Source organism: Echinococcus granulosus, assembly GCF_000524195.1.
Source record: "Echinococcus granulosus chromosome Unknown EG_S00025, whole genome shotgun sequence".
Lineage (NCBI taxonomy): Eukaryota > Metazoa > Platyhelminthes > Cestoda > Cyclophyllidea > Taeniidae > Echinococcus > Echinococcus granulosus.
In genome coordinates, this window is record NW_020170405.1 from 369,590 (window position 1) to 392,097 (window position 22,508).

The window sequence follows — 22,508 nt, forward strand, 5'->3', positions numbered from 1 at the left end:
AGTGGCGCCTCACCAGAACCGAGGGATAAACCACTATCGTATTACATTGCAATACGTTAGTGGTTTATCCCTCGGTATTGGTGAGACGCCACTTTTGTGCTTTTAGATATGCCTCCTTGTACCGCGCTGGGTGGGCTGGCCTTAGGGCCACGCCAGCAGCCCAGACACCTTCTCTATGCTGAATACATATATTCTGCCCGAGTATTGTGTCTTCTTTCGTCTTCAAGGAATTGTCGGGACGCTACAACAGAATGGACCAATGTATGTCGCTCAAGTCTAGTTTTGCAGCATTTTTACAGCCGTATTGCAGAAGACAAAATTATTATTATAAATGCCAAAGATAAGTGTCAATTTGAGCATTTTTAGTGCAATTAGTATCTAACATAGCAATTAAGAAAAGATGTTTTCTTTGTGTGAATTTGGATTCTTATTTCTGGCACTTGAAAAAGGATTTCTTTAACCAAAGTACATATATCAGGATGATAATGGCCTGACTTAAGAACTGCAGTCGTTATTCAGTTATCAACCCTTTTGTATTCTTATCTTAAAGGATTCTGGCGTCTTTATAAGTTAGTAATATGTACTCTTTTGCACAGTTCGGTCCTAAAAAATATTTTAGGTTGCAATAAAATAAAGCATTTTTTAATTGTTAGGTCTTGGGTTTGTGGTTTTGCCAAAGCTTTTGGTTGATTATTTTTCTCCACTGGTAGTGTGTTCTTTCAGTAGCCTTCGTAAACAAAATGAAAACTCCAAATAAGGCCCTAAAGCTAAATTGTAATTTTTGCAAGGTTTTTTTTGTAGGACAGTCTGTCTTTGTGTTCTGTCTTTTTTTTGTTTGACTAATCCAAACACGCATTCGACTTTAGTCAGCGGCTGACCCGAAGATTGAGGGGCAGTCTGGTTGTTTTAATTCAGGTTGTGTGGTCGATTTACTTCTCACTTTAAATTGTTTGTGAACTCTGCGCTTTTCCTTTTTTGACCCTATAGAAATGCTGCTTTTGCTTCTGAATAAGCTGTTTTTTTGATTCAACAATTTCAACTGGTTTCATCTGACCTTGTTTTACGCAATAGTCCAAAACAGCTATTGTTTGTTTGGGAGTTTTTGGCAATTTGAAGCAATAGTATGTGTAACATTTACTGCTGTACATCTTTCGATAATCAATTTCGGGCCGCCTGTATTTATTTTACCAAGTCCTTAAGTAGGCCATCCATAAAGTGTTCATCATAAAGAGAGGTGTTTTGTGCCTGATATTGCAGCTTATTTACAATTAATTTTTGATTAAATGGCTATTTTGGATAGTTCTTTTCTTATTTTATGCTTTTGCTTCACTTTTCTCTACATTATGTAACTCTTGTGTTATTTTCAAAATGGTTTACTTTTGCACTGCATCTTTATAGTGAGGGTAATTTCTTTCCTCCAGATATCCTAGGGGTTGTATTTTGAATTTATTGGAAAAGTTTCACTTATAGAAGTTCTGACGATGCCCTTTTTACAAGACGCATGCTATTCATATTACACGATTCATAAATACTCTTGTTATTGTTCAGTGGATGCGTCTAGTGCACGCTATTTGTTACTGAGTGTGTAATGTTTGATGCACAGTTTTGTTTGCTTGTAGGAATCTATCCTTCAAAAACAGTCTAATCCAAGAATTCGTTTGCCTATTTGAATTATTCAGACGATATGACTTAAACACCAAAATATGGGATACCAAATGTTTAAACTTTGGTCCATATAAACGCATAGTGTATTTTAATGCGCCTTTACCAAACTTATAGGTCTACATATTTTTTGTTGAGGTCTAAAACAGCAAAGTTTTTGGCATATCTTACATGTAAACAGTTATTTCTTGGTTAAATTTGTCTGTTCCATCCGAGTTTTTTGCATATGAAAAGCATTTTTTGGTGTTTTCCTGTTTTAATTTTTTTTCTAGACCTTCCAAGCATTCTAACGCACCAAGTCAATGAAAAAGAGGATGGGAGGTAAAAGGAAATCAGGTAAAACAGGATCCTCATCTCACCATGACTTATAGATTCCCACGCACGTCGGACGCTGCAGCCCTCACAGCCGGAACTTGAGGAATTTTTTGAGTCTGTCCATGAACGAATGAAAAGGTATATTACGTTGTCATTTTATCGTAGCGCCAGTCTTCTTCGCTTTGAATCATATTTTATTCTAAAGGAGTAAAATCTAAGAAAGAGAATCGTTTACTCAAGTCAGTGTTATGTTTTGTCCATGAAGTTTCTGGTCTTGACGTGTTGTGTCCCACATCTTAGGGTCTTTGGTGTCCACATTTCCTAGTTTAAAATTGTGAAGCTTATTGCTGTTCAAGTGGCAAGCCACTAGATTCATTTTTGAAAAATGCATATGCATCAACCATTATTGCAAATGTGATTATATTCACATTTTCACCGAATTCGCGTGGTAGTCTGAGCATTACTACTTTTTATACTTTGTCCCTTTTCTGTGTCAGAGGGTGTAATATGCAAGGGTGAATGCCTAGGTCGTTTTCTGGTGCGGCTTTGTAGATTAAGATGCAAGTAGATGGCACTGGTAAAGTGTAACTGAGTCAAAAGACACTCTGGGCGGTATCCAGGTGTACATGAGCCTAAATTACGTGGGTATTAATTAAGTGTGAGTGAAAATTAAAGATTCACTAATTTTTTTTACTTTTCACCTCAAGCGATAGTCCATAGTCGGAAGTATGAGCTCTCTAAAGCCTTCTGGAGAAGTTAGATTGTCTGAACAGTTTAATGACACGAATTTGGTTTCCCTTGTTGCCTTTCTTTTCCGATGCTTTCCCACTAATGCATCCGAATACTGAAATATTTTGAAAGTCATGATGGATTCTACTACAATTAAGAATGAACCTTTATTTAGCACTTTAAGTCATTTCCAGGCTTTAATAATTCCATTCAAACGGAAATTTGTTTCTAATAGAAGTAAACGAATATTGGATTCCTGGTTGGCTTTCAGAATTGATTTTCATTACACCTACGTATTACCGGGTTTGTTTGATTAAGTGGCCGAAGCTTTTCATCGATATTTTCCCTGCTCATTTTGTTCACCAATTACCAGGCTGGTGCATTTCTCCCACTTAGATTAATCTAGAGGTTGTTAACGCGTAATTAATGCACCTCTACAGTTGTGATTGGGAATTAAACAATAAGGAATCAACTGACAGATGTGCTATTTTTAACTCCATAGATACCTAAATACCTAGGTTCTTCAATTCTGCTGCTTGTTGCTCTGAAACAGAGGATAGTTAGCGTTTGGTTTTCGTTTGAGCCATTGTTGCTTAAATAAGAGCTTCACCTCAAATTTCCACAGATAAGCATAAAATCATTCTGTTAACTATATGATTAAGCTGTTTCTTATGTGCTCGTAAGCAGTACGTCAATTTTCCTGGTGATTAGCCCGTAAGCCTTTTAACAGTCTTGAAAGTGGAAATGAGCCACAGGTTGAGTCCTTAGGTTGAATGCTTCGGCACTTCAAAGCACCAGACGATCAATACTGATGGCCTCGTTGAAACGATTTCCAGTGTGTGCGCCATTCCACACTACCCTCCCAGAGAGAGAGAGAGAGAGGCATTAAGGTGGACCCCTTGGAGCAGCAAATATTCACATGGTGCCGTTAATAATCAAGCCTACTGTTACAATACATCACGTTTTTCCCTTTCAATATACTCTACTGACATCCCGTCACTGGCTGTAAACTGTTATTCTCCTTCGTTTGGCACGCTTGCATTCACATAAGCAAATTAGAGCAAATAATGAGGATTAATTATATTATCACAAAAGTTGTGTGAGTGGGCACTTCGAGATCATTCGCCAACCATTAACCTGTTCACGGCTGGCGTTTTAGACGCATCACTCTCGCATAACCAACCACGCAGCACGTCATTTGAAGTTGGCATTGATGGCACCGTGTGGATGAAGGCATTAGTAACCTGTTAGGACTTACCGTCGAGTAAATTTCGCGAATGGTGCCTCACTTTACTTCCTTTGCTGACCTTATGTCACACCCCTATATCGCCGTGCTTATTTGACTGTGGAGTTCATTCCCTAAAGTGTCATAAAAAGAACGCTGATTTTAATACACTTTGATTAATTATCGAGTTGGAAATTAAAAAAGGGGATAATTAACAAACAAATTAAATCTTTGTAAGAAAAGCTTTTTGGCCAACAATTGCATATCGTAATGCCCAATAATAACTGGTACCGGATCAGGAGTGAACAGGTTACTTCCTACTACTCCATTAATGTCTTTATTTCATGAATGCGATTAAAAAATGCGGATGTAGCGTTTGTTTGTCAAAATATAATAATAACTGCCTCGTTAAAATATTGCGTTGTGTTTGGAATAAAAATATTTTAAGGCTGGATGCCTGCTTTTAGCAATGTCTCAGAGGCGTGACTTTGTAGGAACTGATCCTCGACAATTTATGCTATTCCTTGGATGGTGAATCATTTATGAACTATTAAATGAAGCAGTGAGGGATGTTAAATAAGATTAAAGGTAGAGCAGAGTTTTGATAAAACTTAGTTTAAGTTTCGTGATCCTGATGCACAATGAACTAGATTTTGTCATTCCACGCAGACACGGGTGCAGTTGGAATAGTCAGGGAAAACCAGGCGATAGTAAAGAGTTCCTTCCATTTTCAGTTTGGCGATCGCCCAGAAATCCTACAGGGCACGAAACGATAAGGAACTTTCGGTTCAACCTGGGGAATTTTTCGAGGTAATTGGTTACTTTTCTAAAAACAAATTTGTTTCTGTGCACTTAAATCAAGAACACAAACTCCGTCGTGATGGTATAAATTACTGGCAAAACTCAAGTAATTCACATGTATAATCTCTTTTTATTTTTCATTTCGACAAGCCATCATATGGGTGTAGATAACTATCAGTCACACTTGTGCCACTTTAAAGTGGAAATATACATTTGTTGAGGATAGTTGGTTGATCACCCAGGCTCATGACCTTTCCTCTGTGATGGCTGAGGGCTGTGTGCTGCAAATACTGTGATTAAACACAAGAAAATTCATGTGCACCAAATCTGACTCAAAACAATGAGTGTTTAATTTCATAAAAAATATGACGGAATGGCCGAATACGGATTTCAGCTAAGACACAAGTAGTCCTAGGTGAGTGCTTTAACATTTATGCTTTGTTGAAATTATCGTGAAACTATCTTCATAGAGGTAAAACAGTAAAACTGGGGAACATTTGGCCACTTTAGTTAATGCCTAGACAGTGACAGTTCCAGTTCTGGTGGTTCATGGCATCGTAACAAAAGTAATAAGGATTTCACTAGACTGGCCAATCTGATTGAGGTGTTGTGAATCACCCAAGGCTTGGTCACTTTCTGACCTGTGAAAATTGCCATTAGAAGGCTAGTCCGCTATAATTCTCCCTTAGCAATGCTGAGTTAAATCGGGATGAATTTTTTTCTTTAATTTAACGCTTTCACCGAGGAAGAAAGCTGCTATATTTATCATGTCCTACCAATGCCTACTAATGTGTTGTGCTGTCAGAGCAATCTTGTACTTGACAAAGCTCACTGCGGTTTCCAATTCTAGACTAGTGGGTTATGTGCCAATTATTGTTCTGCGGACGTGAGAAGTGGAGGAACTTTAATTCATTGGGACAGTTTTTTGCGATACGAATTTGAAGCATCTCTGTCAAGTAATTCTCACTACGTAAAGAAGTCGTTGAGAAAATATGAGAGATGGGAGCAAGGCATTTCCATCGAGACATTGGTTCAGTCGAGTGCTTGTCACTCGGTAGTCATTAGGGGGATGATTATTTGGCTAATTACGGCTTTGAAAAGTGGTGGCGTGTGTGAAAATTTGCTAGATTTATTACCATGCCTTCGCAATTTGGTTAATTTGATTCATGGAAATAAAATTTCCCAGTGAGCGCTATACTCAGCATCAGATAGGGAGTATGGAGATTCATTGTTATTTTATGCGTTGCTGAGTCAATTGTGGAACCCATAATGTCATCTGGGGGACCACTTACGTCAGGTACTAACTGCCTTCATCTCTTCAATGGGCACTGATAATTTGAAATTCGCCTTGAGATTTTATCAAGTTTTTTTTCTAATTGAAGCAAGGGCTCAATTTAATAAACTTCATATGCCATTGCAATTCAAGTAGAAATTGGGTTCCCTCGGTNTTTTACCCCCCCCCCCCCCCTCCCCTCTAATCACACCGTTCATTAGAGCTAGAGTTTGATTATACGCGTGCAATGAATCAACTAAATGACTCGTAAGTGCTTTAATATAAGTAAAATTGCTTATGCCTCATCATCTATGCACTTTTCTCTCAAGGTACTGTCAATCCCCTTGACATACAAGAATGGCTCCCTGGTTTGAAAGAAGACCAGTATTTACTTACTGATTCATTTTATCAAATTTCCTAATGTATATTTAATCAGTTTTTATCAGCTTATCATTAGACAGGCGAATACTTGCACTTCAACTAGCATTAAATCTGGGAATGAAAATTGACACTAGGTGACAGAAGCCCTTGTCGTTAAGTGCTATCTCAGATCATCAAAAATATGCGACTTGTGATTATGTAAATCGATAACATATCTAAAAATATAAATGGACGAAATTCTTCAGGTCTAGGTCTAATTAATTACCGCAAAGCATTGGTTCATCTTTTGGCAATTAGCCATTCTTGTAAACAGATCATTGGATTTCTTCTTATTCGAATGGATTCATTTTTTAGATCGCACCAAAAATTCGACAATATGTTCTACTTTTACTGATGCTAAGTCTCCTGACACTTTCGGATATTAACAGTGTCGAGTCGAAAAAGAAGTATTTTTTCCACTTCTTCCCAGGTTTTGGATGACGTGGGTTCTTGGTGGTGCCTGCGAGCCCCCTCTGGTCGTACGGGACACGTCCCAAAGACGCATCTCGAGATTATTCCAAATCCCGCCAAGGAGGCCGAACGGTTTAACGACCAACCCATTGATCCTATTGTTGTGAAGGTACCCGTAATCGTCAAGGCCTCAGTTCAGCATCAAGAAGTTGAAGAGCAGGTTAAGTCAAGTGCTCCGAAGAAGCCAGTCACACCACTACCCACCATACCGCCATCAGAGTCAACTCCTCCACCGAAAAAGCCCGAATCTCTGGTTCCTGCACAGAGCGAACAGAAAGTCACTCCTGTCCCACCCCCTCAACCTATTTTCCCTCCTCCCATGAGCTACCATGATAGACCACCCTACCATACGGTGGTGAAGGAGGTCATTCGGGAAGTGCAGCCTCATCGCCACTATCGTCGTGCAAAGTCGAGGCACCAGAGCAAACGGGACACATCTCCAGTGTACTCCGACGGATCAGGCAGCTCCCGCACTTCCAAGACTAGCTCATCTTCAGGCGTCGCCTCGTGGATCTCTGACGGCGGGTACGAGAGGACGTTTCAGCGTCAGCAGCCTCCCTCTCGACATCGACGTCCAAAACCACAACCACAACAACAACGCTCTACTCACCGTTCCGTGCCTCAGCCTTCAAAACCCCCGGAACCGTCGACACCGTCACACCCATCGGGACAATGCTGCCATAGCGGAGCTAGAAACTCCAACTGTCGGTACAGGAGCGTGTGCTGTTACTCGTCAGCTCATTCACGAGCCCGCTCTTCAATAACAGAAATGTCACATCGTGGATCGAGTAAAAAGGAACAATCACAGCAGTTGCAGCAGCCCCAACAGCCGCAACAACCGATGATAATTCTGCTTGAGGCACCAAAACAGGAAGCCCCACAGCCTGCCCAAATGGCTGAGGAGCAGTCAGCGGATGATTACTACGATCCTAATAATCAGCCGCAAATCTCGATTGTGCTTCCCCCCAACGCACAGGTCACACCCCAGCTGTCTGCCTACACCCAGCTACAGCAACCGCAGTACGCACAAGCGCCCATGTACTACAACTGGTCGCCGCAATACTACCAGGGCTATGCGTGATGGAATGAGAAAGGCGGTTTCTTGACTTGATGGTCACTTTGTCAATTGACTTATTTCTCTTTTGTCTTCCTAACTATCTTAAGCAGTTAATTTTTTTTTCTGAAGAAGTAATACGGTGGCGCTTCGAACTGAGACAACGTGTTACCAACCTGTGGGAAGTAATTTTTGGCTCCACTGGATGTACTTAGGTTGATGGAGTAAAACATCCTTATTTTCTTCAATTCTTTTGTAGTTTATTCAACTTTGATTTAGCTTATAATCTGGTATCTCATTGGCTTGCTTGAGAAGGTGTGATCATTGAGTTATCGAAATGACTTTTGAGGAGATATCTAAGTCAGATTTACACCCTTGATTCCTTTAGTAATTACGGCGTAATCTTGCTTCTGCTGCTGCTACAGTTGTCCTGAATGTAACAATATAGAAAAATGAGAAGAATCTGAATCGAGGTATTAGGTGGTTTTTTGCTGTATTAAAGTTTGATTGAACAAAAGGTGGATAACTAGATCAGAACTGAGATGAAGCACCTTAAAATAATAGAAATTTTGGAATTTGTTGAGCGAAGACTTAATGTTGAATCTCAGCACTTTACGTCAACTTCTTAATGGTAGGTTTTGGCATTGAATTTGTGGACAAGAGCCCTTAAGAGGTAGGCGTCTGAAGTCACGTAGCAGCTAATCACGAATAAGAATTTGGTATCGCTACGAAATTGTCAAATATATATATATAATATGTATATATATTTGCTTTTAAGTTATATGAAATGGTACAGATGTGTGAATCTGGCTTAATACGATTTTGCTGGGATTTTTTTGCAAGTAAGCCATTTGTGTGAGTGGGCTGTGCATAAATTTTGGTATTGATACACATATGTGTATATTACAACTTATTATAATCCTTAAATTACAGCGCGAAAGAATGTAATGAGTGTTATTGAGTAATCAAGAAAGAGAGGCACTTGTAGCGACTCCGGTCTTTCCTGAAGACGAAAGAAAAAATAATACAGGAGTAGAATATGTCTCCGTGTGGAGAAGGGTTGGGTGCTACTGGCTAAGCCCTGAGGTACAATGGTGTAGCCCTAAGTGGCTCGCTGCCAAAACCGAGAGTTAAGCAAACAAAGCATTAAGTAGCTCGTCCCCTCTTTTGAGCGTCGTCTCCCGCGCTCCCCTTGGTCAACTGCCCGCATCTGCCATCACAGTGTTGTTGGTGTCGTAAGGAAAAAAAACACCCATGAGCCATTTATCGAATTCGCATGCAACTGAGATATTTGACCACAATGTCAGCGGTTCTTCTTGCCATTTCTACTGGATCTGGTGTATCGTTTTGTACGGGAACTACATTAAGGGGAGGAGAAATGTGCTGACGATCTCATATGCCCATCAGCAGTCGTAGGAACACTAGCATAAAAGCAAATAACGGGTGTTAACATCCCATCAAATCATCCTTGTGACTTTGTCCTCACTTCAGTGCTGCCCAGCCACATCTATCCGGGTTCTATGCGGCTGGTAGACAGGTGGAGGGGCATCGTGTTTTTACGGTTAGTTTCGCTTCACTTGCTGATAGCATTCCTGTAAATCAAGGGACTAGAGTAGTCACCGAAGGTTGATGTCAATTTAAACTCTTCCGTTAGGGGTCGTCACGGACTCACCCATCCTCACCATAGGGCTTTCTCCCATCAAGGTTTAGCATTCAGGAATGAAGGGGGTTTACTTTCCATTGCCACTAATGCAACTCTCTGAATCTTTCCGGAAGGCGAAAAAGTCATAATACTAGAGCAGAATATGTATTGCCGACGTACAGAAGAACTGGGGGCTTCTTTCGCGTCCCGGAGGCCATTCCGCTAAGCAGAAGTACAAAGACATGGCCTTAAGTGACCACGAAACCAAAATGAAGTTGGACGAATAACCAAAGTATTATGCTGCTTATAATGCTCGAACAACGAATTGTTTGGAAACGCAGAATTTCTCCCAACGCACCATCTTTCAAAGTCGACCATGAACCGACTACGTTCGGACTCTCAAACCCAACTAACACGGAGAATCCTGGAATGTAAGCGAAAATAGCATTGCGTATTGAACACATTCAGAAAGCCTAGCTCATTTCCACAGCTGAAATAATTCCGGTTACCTTATCCAATCATGAAAGTGGGAGGTAAATTACACGCTTCAGTATCTTTGCGAAGGTGAAATATTACATGAAGTGCCTAATGAAGAATTGAAAACGCCTCCAAGAGATGTGACCCCTAAAACCGCTGCATACCCAAAAAGCAACATATTAATTACCCTCATAGATGACAATAAATTAGGTATTAGGGTAGGAATGAGTGGAATGTCATCAAAATCTGGTGAGAAGAGTATCTTTGGTGGGGCGGCTTGACACTTGTGTGCATACCGCACAGGTATGGGTGGAGCTGATTCATTAGTACTAGCTGATTCATGTATCTTGATAGAGAATCCCACTGACTTTGATTATGAGTGAAAAAATAAATCATATTCTATTATGGGATTATATTTAAGGTCAAAGTAATTCCAACAATTGGTAGATAATTCGCCTCGCCATTCTTCCACCTATGTCTTGTGTAGTTGTTCGGTCAGTCTGCCAATTTCCTATCGTGTATACCTATAAATGACCTGGATAGTGAATCTACTAAGGAATGCAACTGACTTGAGACAGTTTTTAAGCATTATTATGAGGAAGCTACTATTAGTATTTATAATTAGTTCACTATTGATACATAAAATTGTATTGCTTTTCTAGGAGTACCTGTTATATTTGTGTTGATTGTAAAGAATCGCTATGGTTTAAAACAGACAGTGTAGTTCATAGGAATCACTAAGTAGGAAATCGCACACAAAGCATCAGATGATTAATTTGTCACGCAGAACATACTGAGCTCAGCATGTTGCTCTTTTACGTGACATCAAGTTGCGGTGGTAAAAACACTTTATTCACTGATTCCAAGCACCTTGCTCATGGCTGAAGGGGATCACACACTTGAGGCAGAAGATGAGGCACTAAAGGCACGAGCTGTTGGCGCGTGGAGCCCCATCCACTCAAGTGCATGACGCCCCATCAAGCCGCATTCGACTTCTGATTGTGGTGCCACACCTCGTGATTGAAAATTTTAATTGGATTCACGCATTTAATTCTTTTATTTAAAAGTCCACTGAGTAACATACATTTCTCGCTATTCTTTGGTTTTTGAGTAAAATGTATTCGCATTTTCAAGTGTTTGTGAAAGATTATCAATAAGGTCATCTTGCAGCGCCCCAAGACATCCCTTAAGACGAAAGAAGACAAACAATTCGGGCAGAATATGCATCGCCTACGTACAGAAGGACTTGGTGGCTACTAGCATGGCCCAAAGGCCAGGCCGTGGGCCAGAGTTACAACGGCGGGGCACCCAAGTAACCTCTTTATCAAGGCCGAGAGTTAAACAAGCAATCGACGTATTGTGCAACCCCTCTCCGCTTTTGAGCGTCGTCCTCGGCGCTTCCCTTAGTTAACTTTGCTTGATGGCCGCAAAACTTAGTTGATGCTGCAAGGAGAAATACACAGAAGCCAACCTCACCAATCATCGAATTCTTGTGCAATTGCAAAAATACTTGACCGTAACATACTAATTCTCCTTTACATTTCTCTTGATTATAGTTTTCTTCCTGTTTGGGAAATGAATTCGGGGAAGGGGAAATGGACTGGCCATCAGGAGTGCCCATAGCTAGTCGCTAGAATTTCTCCACTCTGCGTTGTCCTCATTTCAGAGATGCCCAGCCATATCTATCTAAGTTCTATCAAGCTACCATAGAAGTGGACGAGGCATCGCGTTTTCAAATATTTGATTTCTTCATGCAGGAAAGTTAGCTTCGTAACTATTTTTTTCAGATGGCTCACGGGTAATGAGACCTCAGTTGTTAATAACCTTCCTGCAGACCACGGGAATGGAGTAGTTGTCGAAGGTAGACATTTTCATCTATTCTGTTAAGAGGCATCACGTAATCTCCATCCGCAGTATATGCAATTCATCCGCCCAATTACGGCTTATCACCCATCAGCAGAAATCAAGACAAGTTCTGTGAGATCATTTTCGCCTTCCTTTGCCACCAATTTATCATCTCAAGACTTCCCTGAAGACGAAAGAATACAATACCAGGGGAGAATGTATATGTATATATTATCAACCTACGGTAGGGCTTGGGGCCTCTTGCATCGCCCAGGGGCCAGCACACTCGGCAAAGGCACAATGCTAAAGTACCCAAGTGGCCTCTTTACTAAAACGAAGAATTAAACAAATTAACAACTAGACTATTACAATCTTCCTAAAATGCCTTCCTTGGATTTTACGTTACAACAACACTAGTTAATGAGTAGCAGCTAAGTTTTAATTAAAAGCCGTCGCATTTGTTCATTTTTTACAAACTACTTAAATATATTACTCAGAATTGCGTAGGTGATGATTTTTTAAACCTTAAGTAATTAGGAGAGAGAAAAAGTACCGAGAACTAAATGCCATTATAGCCACATATTGCACTTTTAAGACTGTATGGCAACAGCTCAATGATTTGGCTGCTTCAAGGATTTTTCCAAAAGTCTAGGGTGTGCGAGAAACTCTTGTATGCTGACTAGACTGGCGCTATTAGACAGACTTTCTGTAGCACAGGCACTTATGTTAATCTGCTTATGCGTAAACACGTGTGAGATTGCATTGTGACTTTAATCGGCAGAACTGCAATTCCACCCTCCTTTAAGCATGCTGCTTCCTTGAAGCAATGGAAACTTGCATCTTAACACATAATCATTGAACGAGAGCAGGTTTTCTAAACTGTTATAAGCCTTTATAATGATTAAGCTAACCAATTTTGCTATAATGGTTGAACCCAAAAAAGGTGAGTTCGTACAGTTTGAAAATTAACTTCAAAAGTATTTTTTTAGACTAAATATAAGCATAAAACAAATTATCATAAATACCCCAATTATAGACCCTGAGTACTTCACTGAAGACCAACGACGACATAATACTCGGGCAGAATATGTAAATTCGACATCAGAAGGGCTTGCAGGCTACTGGCATGGCCCGAAGGCCAGTCCACCCGGCGAAAGTACACTGGTGAAGCACCCAAGTGGTCCCTCTTCCCAAACCGGGAGTTAAAAAAAAAACAACTAACGCATTAAAACATGATTTGGGGTGTTTCAGTTCGTTGATAGGTAATTATTTATTTCCGATTTATTCGGTGCTAGTCATTTAGAACAAGCATACAAATCACTTAACCATTCTCCTGATAGTAAAAATGAAACAATACTTGAAATTTAGAGAGGAATGCTGCATTAATACTCCACTTCCTCTATCAGCTTTATTTCAAAGATATGAAAATTTTTAATTGTTATACTTTACTTGGTTAACTCTTCAATTTGGGAAAGTGGACACTTAAGGCTCCGCTAATGCACTTAAAAACATGTTGGAAGCCCCTCATTAATTCTGTGCGTTGGTAATGCAATTTCTTCCTCAGTATTGTGGCTCCTTTCGACTTCGAGGTAGACCAAGCTTTTTCAGAAGGGCGATATTCTTATTTAAGATTTGGCTTTAAGCAATCAAGGATTTTTAAATAAGCCAAATTTAATTCAGATCATCAATCAGTGGCAAAAATATGCATTTTTTCAGCATTGACATCTGAATGTTAAATCAAATAAAGAAAAGTATAAAACCAACCCAGCCAGTCGTTCAACACGTTACTAGGACAAGAAGAAGTTGCTAAGATTTCTGCTTAATTACTGGCCCTTTTTACGATAAAAAAGTTAATTCACAGGGCAATAAATAGTGAAACCAATACGCGCCTCAATCGCACGATAAAATGCTGTTTTTCTGGCTTGCAGAACACAGCATAGAAAAAGCATTTATCGTAGGCGAAAGAACAGTGTCTCTGCAACCTATCACTGCGTGATAACTCACCAATTAAAAATCGATACTTTGAGGTCACAACACTGTTAACTACAATGCTAAAAGTCGAATTATCGATTGGAAATTTCTATTTAACTCGTGATAAAAATGGGTAATGGTGATTGCTCTGCGAGCAAATCCGATCCTCATGGTAGACACGAACAAACAGGCACTGCGCCTTGGAAAATGTGGAAACATCTTATCCTGAGAAGGAGGGTCTCCACCAGTGGATTGGACAAGATAATCGCGGCTCAAAACTCTAAAACTTCTACTTCTTTAAGAAATAAAGTCTTTGTCATCTCAGAGCTAAAAATTGTGAATATTTCCCCTCATCTTCACCCCAAGAGGCATTCATCTATGCAGACTGAGGAAAATAGTTTGAGAAAGGAAAATGTTGGCTTTTGTCAAAAGAAATCGTTTGAAATATCGAAGCTGGTTACCTTGACCATCCGGCCTCGTATATGTTTATTAACTGAATCAACTGTGCAGGTAGGAGCAGTGACAGAAGCTGTATCAACTCAAACTTTAGACGTGAGAGAAAGAAAAAACAAAGACTTACTCGTTCATGCCAATTTCCAAAATTATGAACCAATTCCAGAATCTAAAAAACTTCAGCTGTTGGAAATCTTGCAGAGTAACCAGCCTTGTGAGCACATCAAAGGGAAGAGCACTAAACAATCACAACCCGCTGGCCCGCGAACATTTGGTTATGGCGATTGCCAAAGTAGCGCCTCAAACACCGTGAATTTCGAGGATCAAGTAGGGGAGAAGAGATGTAAGGAAACTAGCATTCTGATGGCTGCCTTTGAAGAAGAACTGAACCGCATTACTGATTCGATAAAAGTCTGCCACAACTCCGGCTGTAGTCCAAATAAACGAAGAAGACTGGACACCCGATGTAACCCACCCAAAGCCGACCAACATGTTTTCACCGATGAAATGCTGCAGAATGCCACAAGTGAATTAATCAAGGAACTTGAACGAGTGAGAATGGGAAATATCAGAAGGAATGAGATCCCTCTCTCATCTTCAGCTGAAACTACAAATCGGCCGATGTTAAAAAGTTGTTTACCAAAGGCAGAGCACGACTGTGTCCTGGCGGATGGACAGACAAAGCATCAAGTAGATTTAAGCAGTACCAGTATGTGCTTGAAGAGTCAGATTAAAACTGACTCAAGAAAAACCGTGGAAGAGGTCGACAATCAAAAGACCCAACAATCAAATCAGGAGCTTGAAAAGGTAAAGTGTCTAGAAGAAAATAGGAAGTTAAGTCTATCAGAGAGTGAAGGCACTTTGGAGCCTGACAACTTTGATTGGTTGGGATGGGTTAGACGAGTCACCCATGACGAGACCTTGACACCTCAACAGAAAGACAGGGAATTAGACCGCATTGTTAACGCTATGATTGAACAACAAAACAAAAGGATACGTATTAAATTAAAGGCTAACCGACCTGTTGAATGAACACTTCTTTAGCAGTACAGCCAATTGCATAAACATCAAATTCTTTTATTTTTGAAACATAAATTTGTTTATAATTTAATAAATAGTTCTTTGGATATTCTCCAAGTTGTTCGGAAGTACTTGACAGAAAAATAGTAGGTGCCCATGTCATATTCCCCATTGATGTGTTCAAAACCTGCGCTGAATACTGTAATACTGTTTTTTTACTCTCGGTTTTAGGAAAGGATTACTTAGGGCTCAGCCATTGTGTTGTCACGGAGCGGCCTGGCTTCTGGGTAGTGCTAGTAGCCACCATCCTTAGCTCTTCTTTACATCAGCAATACCTTTGCTGTTTCTGTGGGGTAACTTCTTTCGTCTTTAGGAAAGACTCAGTGCACTACATTGGTGGCAGCAGAGAGCGAATTCGATGCTAAAAGGCAAATACCTCTAATTTCTATTACTAAATTCTGTACCTTAGCGTGACGGAAGATGAACATATGCTACGAATGGGAGAATCTGCAATGACTCTTAACAGAAGAGTTGAAAATGATGTCTGCTTGTCCGCAGGGATCCTATTGACACCTGAAGCGATACTAGCCGTGAACCATCTATAAAGTTAACATTCAAGTCAGAAGAATAAATGCTTGGAAATGCTTAAAATACACGTATTAGATTTGAAAATTAGTAACCGAAGAACTTCCACCCTAAAAGTAGCATTACCATGTTTATGACCTGGACTTGAACGTTTATTTTCTAGTAGATTAAGTGAGTATGATGGTACTATTAGCACTCCCACTTTCTAATGTAGAGTTGGATTATACTAGTACAAATAAAGTACTTAAGTGTGTTTGATAGTTTCAAATCCACACGGCGTTATCTGTGATACCTGACTCCATTAACAATAATTGAGGGTAATTGAGTTTCTCCTCTACTCGTGGGAACGGTTGGCTAAGAAGGTGTATGAGACTTCGTTGCTATGCTATGGGGTTTCAGCAGGACTTTCGTAGGTGCAACAACCTCTGAAGTGGGTTGCGCCTGCTTGAAGAAAGTTGGATCACTTAGGTTGATCCTCTTTTTGCTTCCCTCTTAATGCACTTAATCCTTCTCTATAAAAATACTTTATGCTGAGAGTAGTAACCACTCCTAACGTGTAAATGGCTTCTTATAGGAGGTTGAATAATTATCGGTTAAAGATCCCCAGAACAAATCCTGGGTCATGACCTAGGGTATTCCATTATTGAGGGCTAAAGAAGGCTATGTTAATCTGTCTTGAACAAAGCTTCAATTATATAACTAGAATTTCGGGTTTTCCTACTCTATTCCAATTGACAACTTAATGCAATGTTTCAAAAATTCCTATTGAAATGTAATTAAATTTCATACGCCACATTTACAATAAATTAACTTCATTTTGTCCTCCTAGATCAGTGGAGGAGCATAGCAACAACTTCTGGAATATTTGGAGGTGGGCAAATAATGGTTAGATAAAAAACTTGGTCAGCATTCAATTTTACAAACCCTTGTCTTTTCATAAACAATAGATAGTGAATAGTTGAAAAAATAGAATTGCATCTCCGCAGCAGTACCTAAATTCGACTTTTGTAGAGATGGCAAGAAAACCCTAAGCTACGACAGAAACTCTCATGGGGAAAATAGGAGTGACATGGCCCTCTTTTCAGAAGGCTCTTGTGATGTGAAAATACAACGGCAAGGTAAATTAGAAAGGCAGGATTGCTTAAGGAGGGTAAGGAGGAAGACAGTAATGCTTTAAAATAAACAACTATTAACCCCAACGTGCCTTGAGGATTCTCCTGAGCGTGTGAAACCCAAGCTCGAGTTTGCTAATGAGGCATCCGAATTCACACCGACAGGAGAGCAGGTTACATCTGACCTCTAAGTGACATTGCAGGAATCAGGTTGAGGTGGTCTGCCTCTAGCATCAATGCACTATGTCGCATAGTCACGATTCTTGAACAGAAGAAAGCTTTCAAAGCCTCGTCAAGCATTGCCTGGAATAGACTGAAATTATAGATGTAAAAGTGACGTTTGAAACAAGAAAAGGAGTGCTTACTCTAGCACAGATTCCTTCCTTGGAGGTCATGAAGGCAGTAGCATTAAGGTGTTATGTTCAAGGTGGAGAAAATCCCACTTTAAAATTAGCCACGAGGAGGTTTTAGTGTTTGAGCTGTAGAATAAAACTCCACTTGTAATAGTTATTCTTTCAGTGAACCAAAACATGAAATGAAGCCCGTTTTTTCTAACTTTTATTGCTTTCCAAAAGATAATCTGATTTAAACACACCTGAATTTCACTTCTCACCTTACTAACTTCTTTAATCCGTAAGTACAGTCAAAATCACACATGAATACTGAAGAACCACTGCCTTTTGTGGTCAAAATGTAATTTATTTTGTTTAAAAAGCGATTTTTGAAGTTAATTTGACTTCATATTCTCGGCTCGTTAAATCTTTAGGCCCATTTGCTTGACGCAACCTAAAGTCTTTCATGCAAGGGAAATGTTGTTTTCAAAATATGTTTAAACACGTCTTTTCCGATGGCGAATGGGAGGATCGGACCAACTTCGTGAGCGGTAAGGAGTTATCAGGCTCCGAGGAGAAGACAAACTGCGATTCTCTCTTTTCATTACCACAGTACATGATGTCTCCCACTAACCAATATTGGCTACCCAGGAATCTGAAACTGGAGGCAGAAGAAAAAAAAATGAAAATGTTACAGTGCATGATTTTACCATATGTGCAAGACTTAGGATCGTACTTTTTCCCAGAATACTTTCGCCTCGTATGAGAATAATGTAATTTTACCAGTCAGTGGTAATCTTTGCTATCCGAAGCATTTGAACTCGGAGTGCCATTTTGCAAATTACTGAGAAATCTGAAGCCTTTCTAATAAGGAATTGTCAGTATTCTTAGAAAATACCTTGTAGGTTTAAATGAGCAAACACTAGTCAAGGTTGAGGGAGTTTTTGCAAAAAATAGTCACGAATTCACAGTCCACAATTACGAGAGGTCTGCATTGCTTCGGGGGACACCCGAATTACCTTACAGTGTTCCAGAATGGACTCAGTATTCACTACATCTGTGCACAATTGCAAATTTTGATGGTATGGGGAACCATTGGTGCCTTAATATTTACCACCCGTTTTTTGATAGAAAAAAGCTCATTCTAACTAGGATTGCCAGTTTGGAAGGTGAAATAAAACTTTCTGACTAAGTCACCGGTATCTTCTTCCCCAAAATGAGTAATCGTGCTCCTCATGCTAGTCTGATTTTTACGCAGTCGTGAATTAGTAGACGGGGAGAAGGCGTTTCGACGCGTTTACAAAGTGGGAAGAATCCAAAAGACGTTACACTGACGAAGCTGTTAATATTGCAGGTGGCACCGAGTTCCGGAAATTGAATGAGGCGCTAATTACGGCATGCGCTTGACAGATATCGCCATTAGGAGATCTTGAAAAGCACCCAGTGGTCAACTGCACCACCTCTTTGAAAATTTCACGCATCGCAGAACTATTCAAGTAATTTATCGTAGAGTAGAATCATTCATGGTTTTTCACTATTTAACTGAATTTCACTGAGTGGCAATTCGTTATTTCAGGTGACTGCTGTCACCTGCCTGATTAAATAACAAATGACGTGCCTGACCATTCATTAAACTGACATTTAATTGCCCCTTAAAAGTAAAAATCGCATCTCCTTGAGCAAGCAAGTACTAAACATCAAAGTAATGAGGTGGTCCAAGCTCTTATTAGTGCAAACATATTTACCTGAAGCATCTCCACAGAAGTGAACATCTTGAAAATATCTTCCTTCCAACTTTAAAAGGTCATTAATTTGTAAGAAGGCCTAAGCTGTCTTTATTTTATTCCCGTAAGCCTTACATTACCCGATCCTCCTCACAACACTAGCACAAAGCAAAATAAATATTTTATGCTAACCTATTACCAAAGGGATCTCCTTGAGGTATAATTGAAGTTTGCCACTTAAATTCGGCTGAAGCATAGATTATGTGAGTTTGCTATCAACTTTTAATCAAATTTGAAGTGGTATTAATTCAATCTTAATTCATCATCTTTGGTGGCATCGCTAAGTGCAGAACGCACTTTGGCGTTGCCACCGGTTTTTTAGGCCCAGCATAACCAAACACAGCCATAAACTTAAAATGTCACTTCTAATCAGATCATGGCATAGAGAGTAGGCACCAGTTTCCTTATCCACGACGCCTCACCTCCTTGCTGAACCATAATTGCTCGTTCCACCTGCACTTCTGCCACCACTCACTTCCAACGGGCGCTTCAAATCCACCCTCACAGAGTTTTGGCAATCTGCTTTTAATGACAGGAGTAACTTTCAAGATGTGACCGTTGAGATGAAATTTCAGTAGGGAATAGTAAGGTTTACATTATGGTAAAGCTCAGTATGCAAAGAACCAATAAAAATGATGTAGAATCCTACATAACACTTTATTTAACTGTTGAAAAGTTGCGCCATATCCGTGCCATCAGAGTGAATGCAAAATTGGCGAATATTAGTCAAAAGGTCAAAATTTTTTATCAATGTAAGATTTAAAAATTTTCCGATGCAATAAATACATCTTTTGATACCTCTTTTGAGAAAGCTTATGTCAACCTTAACAAGCAATCAACAATGACAGGTTTATAAACTCTTGTGCACGTCCGTAAGATGCCTTCTGCTATACGGTTTTAGCTTTACATAACTTCGAAAACGACTCGGGATGGCAGGGAATCCGATCCCAAAGTACAACAACCCTGATTTCCATTCCTGAATAGTAAACCTTAACGCGACGGAACAAAGCCATCTGCTGGTGTTGGGAGAATCTGCAACGACTCCTAACAGAAGAGTTGGAAATGATGTCTACCTTTGCCAACTATCCAGTTTTCCGTTCTGCCGGAACGCCATCAACATCGGAGGCGGCACTGGCTATGAATCATCTGGAACGATTCGTTATGGAGCTGTCTGCGGTGCCTGCATGAAGGTATCAACTAAGTAAAGAGGCGATACCTCCTCTACTGGGCAACACTGAAGTAAGACCAATCTGGCAAGGAGGAATTGGCCCAAAACCTTATCCCCAAAATCTTTTCAAGCACCGTCCCTTATTAACTAACTCGGCTTTTTTGGCCAGTGTTCTGACGATTAGCGATGGGCATACGAGATGGCCAGCACATCCTTCCTTTCCGCAAACACAATTCCCAAACTGGACAGACCTCCAGACTTAGTGGAAACGCCAAGAGGTAGCAGTAACTTTGCGGTGAGGCACCTCATCAATTGCACCCGAACCCAATAAGGGGAACGGTTGGTTCGTGAGGTTGTTCCGCAGCGCCCCAAACGTTGTGGTGAGCCGGAGACGCTCAAAAGAGAAGATGGCTTATATAATGCTTTGATGACTCATTTAACTCTGCGTTTGAATAAGCAGCCGCTTAATTCCCCGAAGATTGTACTTTTTCTTGCCGGTTACGCCTCCGGGTCATGCCGGTAGCCTCAGCTCTTCTGTGCTTTGGTAATGTAGTCAAGACTTTTTTCGACTTTGGGGAAGACTCGATGCACTGCAGTAATAGCGGATACAGTTTAAGTACCGCCGGGCATTTATTATAGTCTAAAACGACATGGAAAATATCATAATCATTCGATTACCCACTGAAGGAATTTTAGAATAGGAAGGAGTTGCGAACAGCAAAACAAAGTCCAGGGTTTCAGGAAATGATAGCGTATATTTTCGATCAACATGTTGTTGAACGTGTAAAAGCTGAAAACCTCATTTAAATGGCGTGACTTACAACAGCATTAATAATACCGAAGTTTAAAAATTTATGCAACATTTGCTGTTCAAACTCCTTTTTATCCAGACTGATCGTAAAGGAATACAAGAGCCTACTTTTCACTGGAAAGGATGGTTAGATGGCACTTTTTTTCCAGAATCGGATAATTAAAAATCACCATTCCATATCTTGATTGTCACATAAACTGCAGTCACCTCACCAGTAAACTCTGGCGCACTTTTTTCGTATTTTCTCAATTGCAGATATCTTGGAAAGTAGGGGTGCAAGCGTCCTTAGTCTCATTTAAAATTAATCTTACAAAAAGAATCCACACTTCTTAAAATTTGCACATGATATTAGTTTCTGCAATGAAAACTCTCAGACAATCTTTATAGTGGTTTGGTTCTGGTTTGCAGGTACAACAGGCACGAGGAATCACGGCTTTATCTTAGAAGCGGACTACAAAGCAGTTTCAGTATGGTTCTTGCTAAGTAGCCAATATTCACACACACATGCCCACTAATTTGACAGTGAAACCTTAAATAGGTGAGGTTTTTGCTGGATGGACAGACGAACCCCACTATATGGCATGTTTCTCATGCACTACAACACGTCATACCGACTTTAATTTAGCTGTTACTTGACCCTCATCATGCCTGCATTTATCATTACACCTATCCTCAGTATGGGTTTACGGAGATTTTCATTAAACACCTCTTATCTCTTTTTATATAGCACTTTTAAGCCGTGAGAAATTGATTACTGTGGTAAAAACGCCTGCAGTATCATAAAACAATTTCCCTTCATAAGTCAAGAAGTTAGTAAATTCAATAAAGAGACTAAAAACATTGGGCTGCAGCATTACCCCATCAGTGCCGGGAATCCTGACATGTAATGCGGGAAGTGTTTAGGTCGGAGGAGATGGTTCGTGATCTGCCAAACCCATGAGGACCGAAATACAAAGCTCAGAAGTTTCATCTCACTGAATGAGAAGTGTGGATAAGTCCACCAAATACTATTATTCGAGACTTTTTTCTAAAACATGCGCTTTGTCAGTTGGGGTGTATTCAGCAGGAAAAATTATTCACTTAAATGAAATAAACCATTTACTAGTTAGTTATCTGTTATAAAGGGCTTAATGTTACTTGTTTGGTTGAAGATGACCACGTCTTACAAGGGCTTTAAAACATTTTTTAAGTTTTGTGGAGAATTCTCCGGAAATCATTTTCAACAAAAAACTTTTAGGCGCGATTGCTTCCCAAACCACAAGGTACCAGACATGCAAAAAGAGGGTGTTTTAGTAAATATTGGCGATTGTGGGGATTCCACATTGCCGAACAAATGTAATTTTAGTTATTTGGATTTA

At 40.0% G+C, this 22,508-nt stretch overlaps 2 protein-coding genes across 2 annotated transcripts; both read left to right on the plus strand. All coding sequences in view use genetic code 11, as the record gives it.

Annotated features, from left to right (window-relative positions):
• Positions 1–251: 251 nt before the first annotated feature.
• On the plus strand, positions 252–7,977 carry EGR_04189 (Epidermal growth factor receptor kinase; the record flags this gene model as incomplete). The annotated part of the gene is made up of 4 exons (XM_024493438.1): positions 252–261; positions 2,034–2,115; positions 4,666–4,741; positions 6,856–7,977. 4 exons carry the CDS (start codon positions 252–254, stop codon positions 7,975–7,977), a joined length of 1,290 nt encoding a protein of 429 aa, XP_024352139.1.
• Positions 7,978–11,986: 4,009 nt separating this feature from the next.
• Positions 11,987–17,644, plus strand: EGR_04190 (hypothetical protein; the record flags this gene model as incomplete). The annotated part of the gene is made up of 8 exons (XM_024493439.1): positions 11,987–12,138; positions 12,904–13,003; positions 13,873–14,018; positions 14,188–15,145; positions 15,457–15,559; positions 16,773–16,828; positions 17,368–17,519; positions 17,563–17,644. 8 exons carry the CDS (start codon positions 11,987–11,989, stop codon positions 17,642–17,644), a joined length of 1,749 nt encoding a protein of 582 aa, XP_024352140.1.
• Positions 17,645–22,508: the final 4,864 nt, after the last annotated feature.